This window comes from Fistularia commersonii, chromosome 35, assembly GCF_037954325.1.
Source record: "Fistularia commersonii isolate RoL2024-O1a breed Wild chromosome 35, RoL_Fcom_v1.0, whole genome shotgun sequence".
NCBI lineage: Eukaryota > Metazoa > Chordata > Actinopteri > Syngnathiformes > Fistulariidae > Fistularia > Fistularia commersonii.
Window position 1 is genome coordinate 8888219 of NC_141318.1, and position 16201 is coordinate 8904419.

At 39.7% G+C, this 16201-nt stretch overlaps 1 protein-coding gene across 1 annotated transcript in view; it reads left to right on the plus strand.

The window, feature by feature from the left end:
• Positions 1-10385, plus strand: part of vegfc (vascular endothelial growth factor c) — a 72399-nt gene extending 62014 nt beyond the window's left edge. Inside the window, exons 6-7 of the mRNA XM_086142391.1 lie at positions 7760-8072; positions 9728-10385. Coding sequence (XP_085998517.1) covers positions 7760-8072; positions 9728-9836 — 422 coding nt within the window. The 3' untranslated portion in view covers positions 9837-10385. The remainder of the gene's footprint in view (positions 1-7759; positions 8073-9727) is intronic.
• Positions 10386-16201: the final 5816 nt, after the last annotated feature.

The following is a 16201-nucleotide window of genomic DNA, read 5'->3' on the forward strand; positions in this document are numbered from 1 at the left end:
ATGCAAACAATTGAGAAAGAGGAGGCTGCAAGGATCTGAGAGTGGCAGATTCCACAGCTTCTCTCACACACAAATACAAAACACACAAACACACACACACACACACACACACAAACACATCCCTAATAAAGCAAGGAATCTGTGTGTGCGACATCCTCTTTTTTGTTCGTGGGGGGTTTATCAATGTGGATCTAAGGAAGTGCTGTACTGAGTTTGAAAGTACTGGATGAGCCGTTAGCCCCCAGGGCTACATTTGCGAGAACATTATTATTGTATTACGTTATTATATACTATTATATGAAAAGCAGAAGACAAACCCCACCGCATTTCAACATTAACATTTTGTCTTACATCACTTGGCGCTGAGCTCTTTTGAACAAAATTCATTTCCTATAACTCATTCTAGAGCTGCTTTCTTACAGTGGGTCTTCATCATATTAGTTGGAAGCTCAGGATCCTGTGTCTTGTTCAAATGGTTCATTTCTACTTGCATTATTCCTTATCAGATATGTTTTCTGGCTCTACATCCACCGCCAGCAGTGCAGCACTTCCAAATGAAGAAATTAAATATCAATATCTTTCCTTTGTGTTGTTTTGGTTTGGTTTTAATGCAAGGCGGGAGACCTTCCACCTTTCAGATCTTCAAAATCACTTTAAAGTTCAGGTTAAATTGGCATATAGAATTATTGAATTTTCATATATATATTTCAATAGAAATATTATGATCGAGATAGACAATAATGTCTACATCAATAAACTGCTCTAAACCAGATAAGAGGCCAAAATATATCGTTTTGGATGTGTGTTCATAGGTTTATGTGTGCATACAATAAATGTTTAAAAAGACATTTTAAATAGAATCTTCCCCGTGTTTGCTATTTCCCCCAAATTTACAATTTCTGGTCTATATGATAATTATTTACTGAAGTGCCAGATTTTGTATTGTACTATATGTGAGCAATGTTGTTCTATTTGTATTATAGTTTCTCACGTTTTCTTGGTCTGTATGTTGAAGCCCGGACTACACTGAAATGAGCCTCCAAAGACTTAACCGACCCATTTCCATGTATTCTAATCACCAAAGGAGGGAATTATACCGTTGTCTTTGGACCAAAGTGCTATTTACAATAAAATTAAGGACATGTGATTTATTTTTATAGACTCAGACTGAGAGCCTGTTTCACAAAGCCGGGCAATAAATCAAATTAAATTAGGTATACCATGTAACTGTGTTTACTACATGACAGAGGGCAATTAATAGAAAATAAAACTTGCGTAATATCAGGGAAAGGTGCCCCAATCAAAGTAACCTTGGCAGTAAGATCTGCAATGTTCTTTTAGATTTTAGTCAAGACTCTGTCCCATAATTTTGTTCTCTAATATTGTGTTTAGATAGAAAAAAAAAAAAAAAAAAAAAAGAAATGGCTTGCCAACTCACTGCCTGTGTAACACTGAGCAGAAAATGTTATTCGATCAAATATATTTGTTATTTGAGCAGGTAGAGGAGAGCAAGACTGGGGATTCGGTCAATGACGTCATGATTTTGGATGGATAAAAGAACAATAAAATACTTAAAAGGGTGGTCAGTTATACTTTGGCGGCTGTTGATGTAGCCAGGCATCTTGCCCATGTCTATTATGTTTGGGAATCCCCTCGTGAATCCATTTGAACCTTCACTTTTCCACGCTCAGAGGAGGATCTTTGAATTATAGCTGACGGAAAATGATTTGTAACTGTCTCTCTTGTTAAAAAGGTTAAGGTTAAGTAACTAGATTCGGTCACGGTCAACTCCTAATGGATCTCTAAACATTTCCCCTGTTGCTAGAAGTTAAAGGTTAATGAATGTATGCATTTATCTTTCCCCTGGTGTCAATCCATTTTCTTATTTTTACTTCGGTAAGTAAGGCGCATTTATAAGAACTGATCATTTGCCGATACAACGGATAAGCAGGCTGGTACCGGGTGAAATTTGCTTAAGATGTAGCATCATAGTTAGTATCCACTGTGAAGAAAAACGGCGGAAAACAAAGACCCTCAACATTTGCCCTTGAGCTGATTTAATGGCATCAGTCCAACAAAACAGACCCTAATGGTATAAAATATCCCATAAATAACGCCGTGTGGCCAAGGCACAGGCTTATGTCAGTGCTCTGCACGATATGATGGATGATTTTGTCTCCTCATGGATTACACACGCAAAGAAATTTAACAGGGAATGAATGGAGACTGTTGGGAATGCAGACGTAAATCTAGCATGTCTGGTGTCCAGAGAAGGTGCAGGGGCCTTTGTGGGTTTGTTGCTAGTGTTTGAAGGTGATCTGAACTTGCAGTGCAAAACGCCTCTCGGTGGCTCTATTATACACAGTGGACGTTATTATTCCGTACAGAAACACTCACGGCTGCAGAAGAAATCTGTGTCACGACGTGAGAAGTACCCAGTGATGTCTCTGCACTCGTATAATGGCTGGTCAAAATGTTAGTGATAAGTCTTTTGGTCAATAAGAATTACCCTGACCTCTCTATCCTGACTGGAGGACATATATGACGGCCAGGAGGCTGCTGGAAGGACTTTCTGTGATGAATGGGACCAAACAACAGTTTAATGGCTTAAACATGCAGTTATGTTTCCATTATAGCAACAGAGACTCCCCATGGGTGCTACACAGCGGTGTCAGTATCGCGATTTTTTTATTTTGCTTACTCTGGGGCTCTTGAATTGTATCAGCAAATTCCAAAAAAGCAACTAAGAGCTCGCAACTGATCATACAAAAAAATACAAAAATAAATGAAAAAAAATTTGAAAAGTGTTTTTTTTTTTTTTTTTGGTCAAAACCCACAAGTTTTACCAAAGACTGAAGAAAAGTGACTGAAATGCTGAAATGTCAATTGAAAATCTTCCTGAACAAGAGGTCAGGCAAGGACAACGAACTTGACATACTCGAGGTGAAACTCAAAACTTGAAAACCTTCTAGGCTCAGTAAGTTTCAGTTCTTTCTGCAACTCAATGAAACATTTTCTCCAGGCAGTTACTGGGTCTTATTTCCATCTGAATAAAAAGGTATTATTTACTTACATAACATAAAGGCGAAGTTGCATGTCTTTGGCAATTGAGACTGCGGCTTGACCTCAACGGGATTACGCATGGGGGGGGGGATTCCAGGCCGGGTGTTGGATGACGGGTCATGCATGTGTCAAGAAAGGGGGGGATCCAGGAAAAGCCAGGTGTTAAATATTCCGAGTGGCCAAATACTGGGATTAAGGGACTGCCAAGGAGATGATTTCCCAGGAATGAAGAAGTTAAGGATTCCATTTAGGGGCCGTTGTTTATCCGTGTTCAGCTTTTACATCGGAGTCATGCAGAGATTGACAGTGAGTGTTGAAATTGTTTGAAGTGTATTTCCCAGCTCTGAACAATATCAAAAAGGTAAAGCATGTCCAGTGTGATATGTTACATTTACTTCACAAGTCCCTTGTTAGAAATGAATGGGATGTAATACATGCTTTATTTGTAATAGTCTACCTTACAATTCCATTTCTAGTTTCTCTCGATAAATTCAACACGACATAGGCATTCCCTAGATTAATCCCCCTGACAACAGCATCTCTACTTTAGTAAAACACCTTTTTTCCCCCCCCAGTTACTTCACCTTATTTTCCCATGTTTCAACCGCTGCCCTTGAAATCCAACACTTCCAGAACAGACGGTTTACATTAAGACGCCTAATCTATCTTCATTCTCTGTTTCAGAGCGATGCACTCTCAGAAGGTGAAAAAATGATTAAGTAGAAAGAGAAATAGCATGTGCAAATAATAGAAAAAAAAATTAAAAGATGTGGGGCCACCTTCCATAATGCAATTAGTTCTGACTTACATGAGTTCAACATTACATCTTGAGATGAACAGGAAGGAGAAAACCATTGTCAGTTCCTATGTAACATCTGAGAAATGTCTATTAAATAGATGAATTAGATTAGTATATATATACATTATGTATATATGGCAGGCATACCGCTATGGTGGTTGCCAAAGCAAAAGCTCAGGTGTGGGAGGAGTTCTCTGAGGCCATGGAGAATGACTTTTGGAAGGCGGCAAGGAGATTCTGGTCTGCAATCCTGCGGCTCAGGAGGGGGAAGCAGTACACTGTCGTCACTATGTAAAGATGGGATGGTGGGCTGCTGACCTCAACTTGGGACGTTGTGGTTCGGGGGAAGGAATACTTCCAAGGCCTCTTCAATCCCAATGGCACGCCTTCCAATGAGGGAGCAGAGTCAGGGGACTTTGGGGTGGACACTCCTATTTCTAGGGGCTGAAGTTGCCGAGGTAGTCAAAAAGCTCCTTGGTGGGCGGGCCCTGGAGCTGGATGTTCCTTAAAGCTCTGGATGTTGGAGGGCTGTCCTGGCTAACATACCTCTGAAGCATTGTGGGGAGGCAGTACCTCTGTATTGGCAAACTGGGTTGGTGATCCCCTTCTTTAAAAAGGGGGATTGGACGTTGTGCTACAGAAGGATCACACTCCTCAGCCTCCCTGGAAAAGGTGTTTGTGGACCTGGAAAAGGCTTTTCACCGTGTCCTGCAGAGAATCCTGTCGGGGGTGCTGTGGGAGTATGGGGTACCAGACCATGTTATGCAGGCAGTTCAGTCCTTTTTTGATCAGTGTGTGTTCTCCAGCCGTCTTGCCAGAGTGGTTCACAGCCAAAAGGCTGTCGCTTAGAGATTTGTTGAGGAGTTTGGCCATCCGTAAGGGGCACGAAGTAGAGTCGCTGCTCCTCCACATGCAGAGGAGTCAGATGACGTGGCTTGGGCATCTGGTAAGGATGCGTCCTGGACGCCTCCTGTTGAAGTCTTCCAGCCATGTCCAGCCAGGAGGCTGGGGAAAATCCAGGGCAAATTGGAGGGACTATGTCTCTAGGCTGTCCTGGGAACGCCTTGGGATCTCATGAAAGAGCTGGACCAAGTGGCCAGGGAGAAGAAAGTCTGGGCTGCTTTGGCTAATGCTCCCGCTTCCAGTTCCCTGATAAGCTGTAGAAGATGGATTGATGGATAGATAGATGGATGGCTTTTCCAAGTAGGAATCCTCTGAACACTGATATTGATATTATTCTCTCTCTCTCTGTCTCTATGATTCAGAAAATCATGATGAAGTGAAATCTTCTGAATACGCAAACTACAGTACTCTGTTTTTGGTGGCAGGGGATTAAGGAAAGAAAGCAATGCTACTCGTGTTCAATAAAGACATCCAACTATCCATAACAAATTAAAACCAAAATCGAATTTATTCATAAATATACACCAGCGGGCCTATTTCTGTAGCGACATTGGATCCATTCCAGTGAATCTGCCAAATGTGTACATTCTTCGTCTAATGATTCAGTGACATAACATCTGTGACTATAAAGTATATTTATGGTCCCACCATCCCGCCTCTTCCTTGGTTGTTTTAATGTCCTGTACATACTAATTCTCTCGATAAGAAACCCTGTGGTCTTTACGTCCTGGAACAGTTTGTGGTTTTTATACAGATGAATAAATACCATTCTTGTTTATGTTGTAGTTAAACACACAACACACAGAACTATATCAGGTTGCATGAATGTTTGCAGGGTTTCACCACGCTAGTGTAAATGTTTCTGCAGACTCCCCATGTCTGGTAAATTAGGTTTGACGTAGAATCGATTTGGTTCAATGTTTGGAAAAAAAAGGACGGAATCCAATGCTGAGGTGTGTGTTTGTTTAAATCTTCAAAAAATATGTACGGCCATGAGATCATGGAGAAAAATGTTTGGAAAGAGAGAATGAAAAGAGGGCGGTAGAGTAGTTAAGTAGTTAAAGGAACATTAAGGAAGGTTAACGTCGATGCGGAGGATGTGCTGATCAATTTGATGAAGTATGTTAAAAACTATAACCAATAACTCAATCAGTTTCTAAGAACACAAAAGTGTCAATTAGGATGCTTTTCTTTGTTGTCCTTTTTTTGCAGGAACTCATAAAAAAAAACTGCATGATATGTACGGTTTTGAATTTCTATCACAGTTACACCCACATTCACTCTGGCTGTCAATCAGCTGTTTCTCTTCAGTTTTACCCCATATCAGTTGATTTTGTTGGTGTGTGTATGTGTGTGTGTGTGTTTAGGCGTGTAGGTTTGTGTAGGTGTGTGCAAGACATCCACCAATGAAGAATGTCATTTATCCATGGGGCAGCTATGAAGATCAGAAAAGAAAAAAAGAGCATATACAGTGGGGAGAACAAGTATTTGATACACCGCTGATTTTTCTGCTTTTTTCCATTTGCAAAGCATGTAGAGGTCTGTCATTTTTATCCTAGATACTCTTCAACTGTGAGTGACGGAATCTTAAACAAAAATCCAGAAAAAACACATTGTATGATTTTTCAGTCATTAATTTGCTTGTTATTGCATGACAAAAGTGCATAATATTTGGTACAGAAACCTTTGTTGGCAATTACAAAGGTCAGACATTTCCTGTAGTTCTAGACCAGGTTTGCACACACTGCAGCAGGGACTTTGGCCCATTCCTCCATACTGATGTCCTCCAGATCCTTCAGGTTTCGGGGCAGTCGCTGAGCAATATGGACTTTCAGCTCCCTTCAAAGATTTTTTTGTTGGGTTCAGGTCTGGAGACTGGCAAGGCCACTCCAGGACCTTGAGATGGTTCTTACGCAGACACTCCTTAGTTTCCCTGGCTGGGTGTTTTTGGTCATTGTCATGCTGGAAGAACCAGCCACGACCCATCTTCCAGGCTCTTACTGAGGGAAGGAGGTTGTTGGCCAAGATCTTGTGATCCATGACCCCATCCATCCTCCCCTCAACAGGGTGCAGTCATTCTGTCTCCTTTGCAGAAAAGCATCCCCAATGAATGATGTTTCTTCCTCCATGCTTCACGGTTGGGATGGTGTTCTTGGGGTTGTACTCATCCTTCTTCTTCCTCAAACACAGCGAGTGGACTTAAGACCAAAAGCTCTATATTTGTCTCATCCGACCACATGACTGTCTTCCATTCCTTCTCTGGATCATGCAGATGATCATTGGCAAACTTCAGACGGGCCTCGACATGTGCTGGCTTGAGCAGGAGGACCTCGCGTACGCTGCAGGATTTTAAACCTTCACGGTGTAGCGTGTTACTCATGGTTTTCTTTCAGATTGTGTTCTCAGCTCTCTTCAGGTCATTGACTTTACCCCTATGGTCTTGGCCATTGTGGAGAGGTTGGAGTTTGTTTGATTGAGTGTGTGGACAGTTGGCTTTTATACAGGTTCAAACTGGTGCAGTTAATACAGGTAATAAGTGGAGAACAGGAGGGCTTCTCAAAGAAGAACTAATAGGTCTGTGAGAGATGCAATTCTTACTGATTGGTAGGTGATCAAATACTTATGTCATGCAGTAAAATACAAATTAATTACTTAAAATTTTTGTTTTAGATTCCGTCACTCACAGTTGAAGAGTACGTATGATAAAAATTATAGACCTCTTCATGCTTTCCAAGTGGGAAAAGCTGAAAAATACAGGACCTTCGTCTCTGATTATTTTAAACATAACACTGGTGTAGTGTTCAGGTCAACCCCTGCTGCTTAGCCAACCCCTCCCGCCTGTTTCTGACACTGCTGTGAGCCGCATGTGTCTGTGACAGGTCTATTTTTGCACACGGCGACCAGAGGTTTACCTGTGGAAGGGGCTGGAGACAGAACCATAGAAAAAAGTGTAACAGCGTAATTTCACTCCCCCTCTTTCCTCCATCCCCGCAGACGTCTTCTCTGGGGATGTGTGCGGCCCGGACAAGGAACTGGACGTGGAAACCTGCCAGTGTGTGTGTCCACATAAAATTCAAGACTGCGGCCCGAACCGTCACCTCAACCCCAACACCTGCCAGTGTGTTTGCAATCCGCCGCCCGCCTGCCCGCTGAACCACGTCTTCAAAAAAGAGACCTGTCAGTGCGCGTGTAGCAAATCCTGTCCGAGACATCAGCCCCTCAATAAAACAAAGTGCACCTGCGAATGTAACGAGTCGCCCAATAAGTGTTTCTTAAAAGGACGGAGGTTCAACCAAGCAACCTGCAGGTGAGGCTGAGAAATACGCTATTGCCCTGTGTCGTTAGCTGATTATTTTGTTTAAGTGCAAAACGCAATTTTGAAAAATGTGCATAACACGTTTATTTCATATGCACTGTTTTTTTTCCTTTTTTTTGCAAGAGATGCCTTTCCAGTGTGACAAAGCTCAACAGCATGACAAGTTAAATAATGTGACTGTTTTATTAAGAGGAAAAAAAAACGAAACATGGAAATTCTGATTGGTAGAAACTCATAGAATCACAAGGGCTCTGCTTTAAGCAAAAAACCCGAAACCAACAAAACACTATGGTATTAGCTGCGCTTACCAGTCAGTACCTTTACTAGCTACACAAGTTAGGGGAGCACCGTGGGGAATGATATTACATAAAGGAAAATCCTTACCCTATGAGATAAGGGCATTTATTTTTCAGCACATTACCACGTTTTCAATGTTCTATCCATTGCTACCACACTTTTTTCCCCGAAACATATTCTCCTATTCTTCTTCCTTCTTGCTTTTGTTGTCTACATGTATTTCGGAACGGTATCTCCTGACCCATGTTTCCTTTGTACAAAGACGACGTGCAGCATCACAAAAACAAATTGCGAGTTGAAGAAGCGGTGTTTGCACCCTTAAAAAAGTGTGCCTGCATTGGGGGTGTATTTGTGGACAAGCAGAGGCGTTGCGGTCGCGAGTAAACTCAGTATGTAACACAAGACGTCAGTGTGCTAATGACTTCTCCTTGCTGTCACTTAACCATTTCCTCTCCCGGCACAGGAGGAAACACACACGTTAACACACATATCCATCCATCCCCTCTAATCGTGACCTTTCTTGACCTGTTAGGGAGTGATTTATGAGTAGCAGCAGGAATTTAGTGTCCAGAATCGGCCCCACTTGTGTGTGTGTGTGTGTGTGTGTGTTTGCACCCTTCTACGTGTTTCATCTGGGGCTCACAGACCTTGTCAAGCTGCCTTGACTCATCCCCCATGTGTCACCCCAGTGCTGCCAGAAAATTTGCGGCGATTACACACCGGTCTGGGTCACGTTGATGAAGTGCGCAATCGCTATGTAAAAAGCCGGTCCCTTCAACACCTCATGTACTTATTCAAGCCCTTCTCTAATTGTATATTTGTATGTTATAAATTCTGTGATGACAAGGCATAGAAGGTTTGCCAGCTTCAAAGATGTGCTGGCACAAACATCGAGCGACCATACTCTTCTCCCTCTTGCAACAATCAGTTTGGATCGTTCTTTTGCTCGAACGAAACAGAAACGCAAAACAGCACAAACTGTCCGATTGGAAAAAAAAAAATACTGATAAAGAGCAGAGCATTAAAAAGAGAGAAGAAAAAGAAGAAGACGAAAAGGAAAGTAGATTGTTTGACAAAGTTGTGAGATAATTTTTTGGCCTGCTTAAGACAAACATGCATCAATCAAACATTTTTCTAGCCACCCAAAAATGTCTCAATGTCTTTATTAATGGAGGAGAAACTGAGAAGGGACTTAAAATGTGATGCCATTATTTATCTATTTATTAATTTATTTTTGCAAGACAATATTGCATTGGACTTGTATAACCACCGGATACAAAAATAAACTCAGTAACCAAAGCAACTCCAATTGCTGGATATTCAAGGCTGCGTTGTGTTTCTCGTTGCAGCTGTCTCGGAGCTCCTTGCGAGGTCAGGAGGCGAAGGTGTGAGCCTGGTTTCTTCTTCAGCGAAGAAGTGTGTCGCTGCGTGCCGTCCTACTGGAGACGGCTTGACTGACCACCAGCCAATCAAACATTAATAAGCTGCTAATAAGCAGACAATAAACTATACAAATAGACTTCATCCCCTCCTCCTGTGTAGACCTGCTGGTCACAAGTATCCCCATCAGCTGTAGTGGCAGCTAAGTGCGAGGACCCTTGTAATAACGGGGACACCGTAGTCACGGATATAGGAAACTGTGGTCGTCCAAAGGTGGGAAATGCACTGACCCGGCTCTTGAGGACTTTTAAAACATTATTTTTCATGTTTTTGTTTGTTTTTCTATGAGCGAAAGCGATCAAAAGGTTGGAAAGGACTGAAGAAAGAGAGTCAACACTCGACACTTGTTTTAAGATATTGTCTAAATAATTTGTTTTTAAATATTTGGTGTGCTTTTTGTATAATGTCTCAATATTCGTATGTCAGATATTGATTATATAATTTATTAAATGTTATTTTTCAAACTCTGTTCATTGAAACTTCAATCTTTTTCCATGAAAATACACTGTGATCAATATTTTTGAATCATATGAAGTATAAATTGTAAAATAAAGTATACTTGATATTGTATATTAACATAGCTCCTTATCCAGTTTGTTCAGCTGCATTTCAGCACCAGCGATGAAAATTCCACGAAAGTTTAAAAAATGTTGAGGGTTGGGGAGAAAAACCAATTCCAGACAAATCACAGGAAATAAGTCGACGGTTTGAAGACCGTCAAAAACTAGTTGTGAGTTGTCAGGAGAATAAGAGCAAAATCATTTTCAAACAATCTAAGATAAATAAAATGATGTGTTTAAAGGTAGTATCCCTGATTTCGTGTGATGTTTATTTTAATTATATTATTGCCTAATGAGGCCAAACCCTGAATATAAATGCTCCTCATCCTGCTGGCAACATAGTCAATTCATTTCCTTATTTATGCCAAAGCAAATATCTTATAAAATGGTATGTAGACTTTTATAAACTGCCCATCCTTGTATTGCAGACAGGTGTACGGCCATGTGGGAGGTCTAAAGGCCAATTCAAGAATCCCTAACTGACTCCATTAACAGGTGATTTATTTTTTGTAAAAAAGGAATTAGGATAGTCTAGACTGAATACAATAAGAACATAAATCAGTTCCATCTTGGTCTGGGTTCGGCAATATTCCTTGTTTTCACATCTCTTGGCTTGTTCTTTAAAGAGCCAACGTGAGATGACATACACTTGACCAAATTACACAAATATTATCCATGGGAGGACATATTGGATAAGAAAGCTCATTTTCAAAGCGGTTACTGTACATTCAGTTAGTTAGAGTTTTTACTCTCTTCCAGTTAAATAGAACAGTTTATCTGCAGTATGATTTTCACGAAAGGCAGCATCTGATTTGTGCAGAGTTGCACTTTTACCTCTCAGCAAAGGATGTTCTGTGGCCTATCTATGAAACTGCTTATGCGACCCACGTCTGCATGGCTCTCAGGTTCCCTTCAATGACCAAAATCATATAGCAGGTTAATTGGAAATGCCCAGATGTTTGAATGCACTTGCAAACGGAACCCCCTCTCTCGCCTGATGCAGCCGAGATCGGCCCCGATGACTCCGGCGACACTGAGTCCTATAGATTATGGATGGATGAATGGATGAGAGCGCTCTCTCACTCAATTAATGAATGATACTATTTTAAACAATGAATCCTTTGGGTCAATCACTTTCCAGAGCAAATCTTTGGCATCAATTGCAGCACTAGTGTCCAGAGTGTACGGGATTACTTAAGGCCTCATCCACAACAATATGCATCCTTCATTGCCATGCAACATATTTTGCTTTTTAATGCTTTGTGTGCACAGAGATGATGGCAGTCTTGCCCTCGATCAACAGTTTGCGCTACCACAACTGTAACTCTTTCGATCCCTAGAGACGGGTATTCTCTCCTGCAGTCAGTATTTATTCACATTACGTTGCCTTTTTAGTAGTTAATATTATGTTCCCTTACAATGTGCCAGTGTTCTTTAAAACAATACGTTTTCATATTCTCTTCCAATATATGACGCCCTTCGCAATACTTTTCTTAATTCCTTTTGAGCCAGTTCTGCTGGGTTTCGTCAAGCCTAAAGACCCGGTGCAGATAGGCAAATTGAATTTTACATCGGCAGGATGTTTCATTCATTTCGAGTTAGTGTTCCCGTACACATACAGATGGACGTTTCGAGCTTAGCTGGAAGTAGAAACGGCGTGTCTGATGCTATTTTCTTTTTTTCGAAGCTAAATTCCGGAGGGGTATTGCTGAGTGAACGGAGATGTCTCTAGAGGTTGGAATAACTTCTCATAGGAACCAAATTTCATCTGGCACATATTCAAGCCTTTGGGCATTTTTCATTAATGGCTATGTTGATGGCTTTTCCAGAAAATTCGTCTGGCTTGACGCCTATATTACCAACACGGCTCCCAAGGTAATGTGCAGGAATTATGTTGAAGCAGCCGAATGCTGCCCCACAAGTTGCACAGAGGGACCTTGGCATAGCATATGAGACCCTCAGCATCTTCCTCAGTCCAGCAACACTCAAAGAATTGACAGTTACTTGGAGCCTGCAACAACAAAATTCCAAAAAAAAAAGGATTCCTGGAGCGGCTTCTACAACAGCTACAGTTTCTACATGTTTTTAGACAGCAGTATTGACAGACCTGAAAGATTTCTTGACCAAATCCTATATGCTGTTTTGCAGGGTAAAACTTAGCTACTGCAGGCGCAACGTTTTCCTTAAAAAATAATCTTACATTCCCACAAAAAAATTCTACGGGGACCAGCTTGACTAGTCTTGTAAAATGTGAAAGTGCTTTCAGAAAATGATGAAAAGACGGGATGAGTCACACATGTATTCAGAGGTTGTAGCTCTAAAGTAGGAAATGGATTGAAATTTAATTCATTCGTTATCAGGACTGCTGGTCCTGCACACAGGGGGTGCTCTCTCTCAGCCGGCCTTCGGCGAGAGACGGGGGTTCACCCTTGACCAGTCGCCACTCGATCACAGGGCCACATATCAAGACAACCATTCACTCTCTCATTCACACATCTGTGCAATTAAAGGTCTTCAATAACCGTACTGCATGATTTTGTGGTGTGGGAGGAAACAGGAGAACCCAGGAAAAAAAAAAAAAAAAAAAAACGCAGACATCGGGGAGAACATGTAAACTCCACACAGAAGGGTGCCCTGTCAGAGGCAAACCGGGGACCCTTCTTCATTTGAAGAAGAAGCGCAAACAAACAGGAGCCCAGTGCTGATTACATTGGCTGTGGCTGTTAAAACACAAACAAAAAAAGATTTGGGGAATAAAAAGAGGAAATACTGACTCCGAAAAGTGCTATACAACAATTTCAATCTCCAAATGACAGAGGAAGTTGTTGGTGTAAACCCATCTACCACCAGAGCTCCATAATTTTGTTATATCTTCTTTATGGATGTAGTGAGATAGGATGTGAAATTAGAGAGGAGGATACAGAGAATAGAGAATAATATGCTATGGCGACCCCTGAAGGAAAAGCCGAAAGAAGAGGATTCTTTATTCAAAATATTAATATTTATCCATTCATTTATTTTGGTGTCTTTGCCAGTGACAATGTTATTATTATTATTAGATACCTTTGGAGCAAAGACACTTGATATTGTGATAGGTTCTTTTGGGTATTTATACTTTTCAGAGCAAATGTGCTGTGATGGCCATAGACTGTAGACTGACTGAAATGTCAGTGAATATAGTGTTACATGAAGAAAACAGCGACGATATTTTATTAAACTGAAAAAAAATTAATCCATCTGACTTAGCTTGAGACCTAAACTGAGCCACTTATTACATATATTATTAAAAATGTTCAACTTTGTTTTTTAGGTAAAGGTATATTTGAAATATGATGAGCCACAGGCTGCTCTGAGTAAAATGATATTGATTGCATTTCCTGGACTGACAGCCCGATGAAAACCAAAATGATTACGCTTCTCAAGAAAATAAAGCCACCTTAATGTAAAATATCATTTAAAGAGCTGAACACTGAATTACCCCCTGCCTCCCAAAATAAAGGCCCAAGTGGTCGATTTTTATTAATACAAGTCATTCCATTGATTGTGTTAGAGTTCATGGCCTTGCATCGTTACTAAAACTGATCCAAGCAAAACAAAACAAATGACCCACATTACTTTTAATTCACCATTTATTGCATAGCAAAATATCCAACTTTAAATACATACAATATACATATATACATTTTAAATCTAATTTTCCAGTTCATCTGTCTTTACCTATTTGTTTATTTGTCTTCTTTTGCTACATGTCTGAACCTCAAGGCCATCCTCCATGCCTCATCAATCTTATTAACATGTTGACAACCGAGGCTCCTTCAAAGTGCTCCTTCTAGCAGGTCAGACAAAATGTGGAAAACAACATTTTTAGAAGTATTTCGGCCTTAGTTCATGTTATTACAAAAAATATGTCAATGCTTTGATTTTCATATATTACAACATAGATCAGGAAATGTTGGTTTTGGACAACTGTGACCCTCCGTGATAAACAACACGCAGATTACTTTGTGGAAAACATCCCATAGTTGTCAGCAGGAGATTGCTCAAGTGCGGAAATGCAGTGTGAAATTTACAAATTTACAAATGTCTTCAACGATGGGACGATTGTTATAACCGCTATATTTCGTTATGGCTGTAAAATGTTATTTTGCAAGTAATTGGTGGTAATACTGAGAGACATGAATTGATGATGAATATAAAAAGAAATAACATTGATAGTATCAACGTAATCATTTTGTGGTAAATAATCAACTTAAGCTTTTCTTGATGAGTGAATAATCCCATTGAAATCCCAACAAAAAACAGAAAAATTGCAAAATCTGTACTTTATTGATCAACCTTTTTAACGATTATGATTATACTAGGTCAATGCCTATTGTTATTATTATTATTGTTCTTCTCCTTTTTCTTATTATTATTATTAATATTATGAATATATGTTATATAATATAATATAATATAATAATATAGAATATATAATATAATGCATAACATAATATATACTTATTAATATAATTTTGTTAATAATGATGATAATAATAATAATAATAATAATAATAATAATAATAATAATAATAATAATAATACATTTGTTTAGAGGATTGTGCTGTAACAGAGAAAATGAGGTTCTGATGCCTGGTAAATTCATGTTTGATGTTTTACTGGCTCTGGATTGATTTTAGATTGGATAGGTTAATGTAGCATAAAAAAAAAAAAAAATAATAATGCCAATTCCTTATGACATTTGTTTCCACATCTACGGCCAATTAATTCTTGATTATTTCAGTTTTTAGTTATATGTGTGAGAGAGTTTAAATAACATGGCAACATCGAACAATTCTAGTCAACAATAACCATAATGTGGATGTGTTTGAGACATAATTTTATTATGTATTCTTTACTGCAGTTTAAAGATGGCGACAGTATTTTAAAATGATGCAACTACTCTTTTATTATCGGTCTCCAATAGAGCTGACATTTTACGGCATGTCATTGGGACAGAAAATTAACAGGGAATCTGATAATTCAGTGAGATAAGTAAATCATGTGCATTAAATCACGCCCTTTAAATAATCAGCAAAGAAAGAAATTTAACAGTCTCCATATGATGGTCATAATTATATTATTATGACCATCATATTACTATCAATATTATTAGCATCATCATCATCAAAATATTATACTGTATACTAAAAAGAATGACAGTTTATCATACGATGCAAGACTTATACACATTCTGGATGTCGGAGAGGCTGGGTTTCACAGAATCATGCCCTATTTTAAACCATATGAAACTTGTGTCCTTAGGTTTGAAAAGTAGGATCTTGCATGATGAGAGAAAAACAGTCAGATCCAGCCATGGATACATCTTACCATGTTTACCAGTCATCGTCCAATGCCAAAACTTTCTGAACTCAAAGCAGGTCAGTAAACATTGCTATGCCAGATGAGTGATCTCAAAGTCTTGGAGAAACCAATGATAAACAAGCTATAAAAATATTGTACATAAGCTGCTCTTGTTTTCTACACTACACAATGGGAAATATTATTGTGTAATGAAATACCTTTCCTAACCAATGGTCATGTTTGCTTTATTTTTTTTGTTTGGCCAAGTTTTCTTTCGTAACTCAAACTGGTGGGGAGTTACCCGTGAGCGAACGTCAACTGTTTCCATCAAACACTCAAAAGTTCCTCCTGTGGATCAGAAACCAAGGAGCTGCTCTCTCCAACCCTGTCTGAATGTGTAACATGAAAAATAAATAGAACAGGCCTATTGGATGCCGATATGTCGGATTTTCTCCGTCCGGAGTCACTAAGAACTTTTTT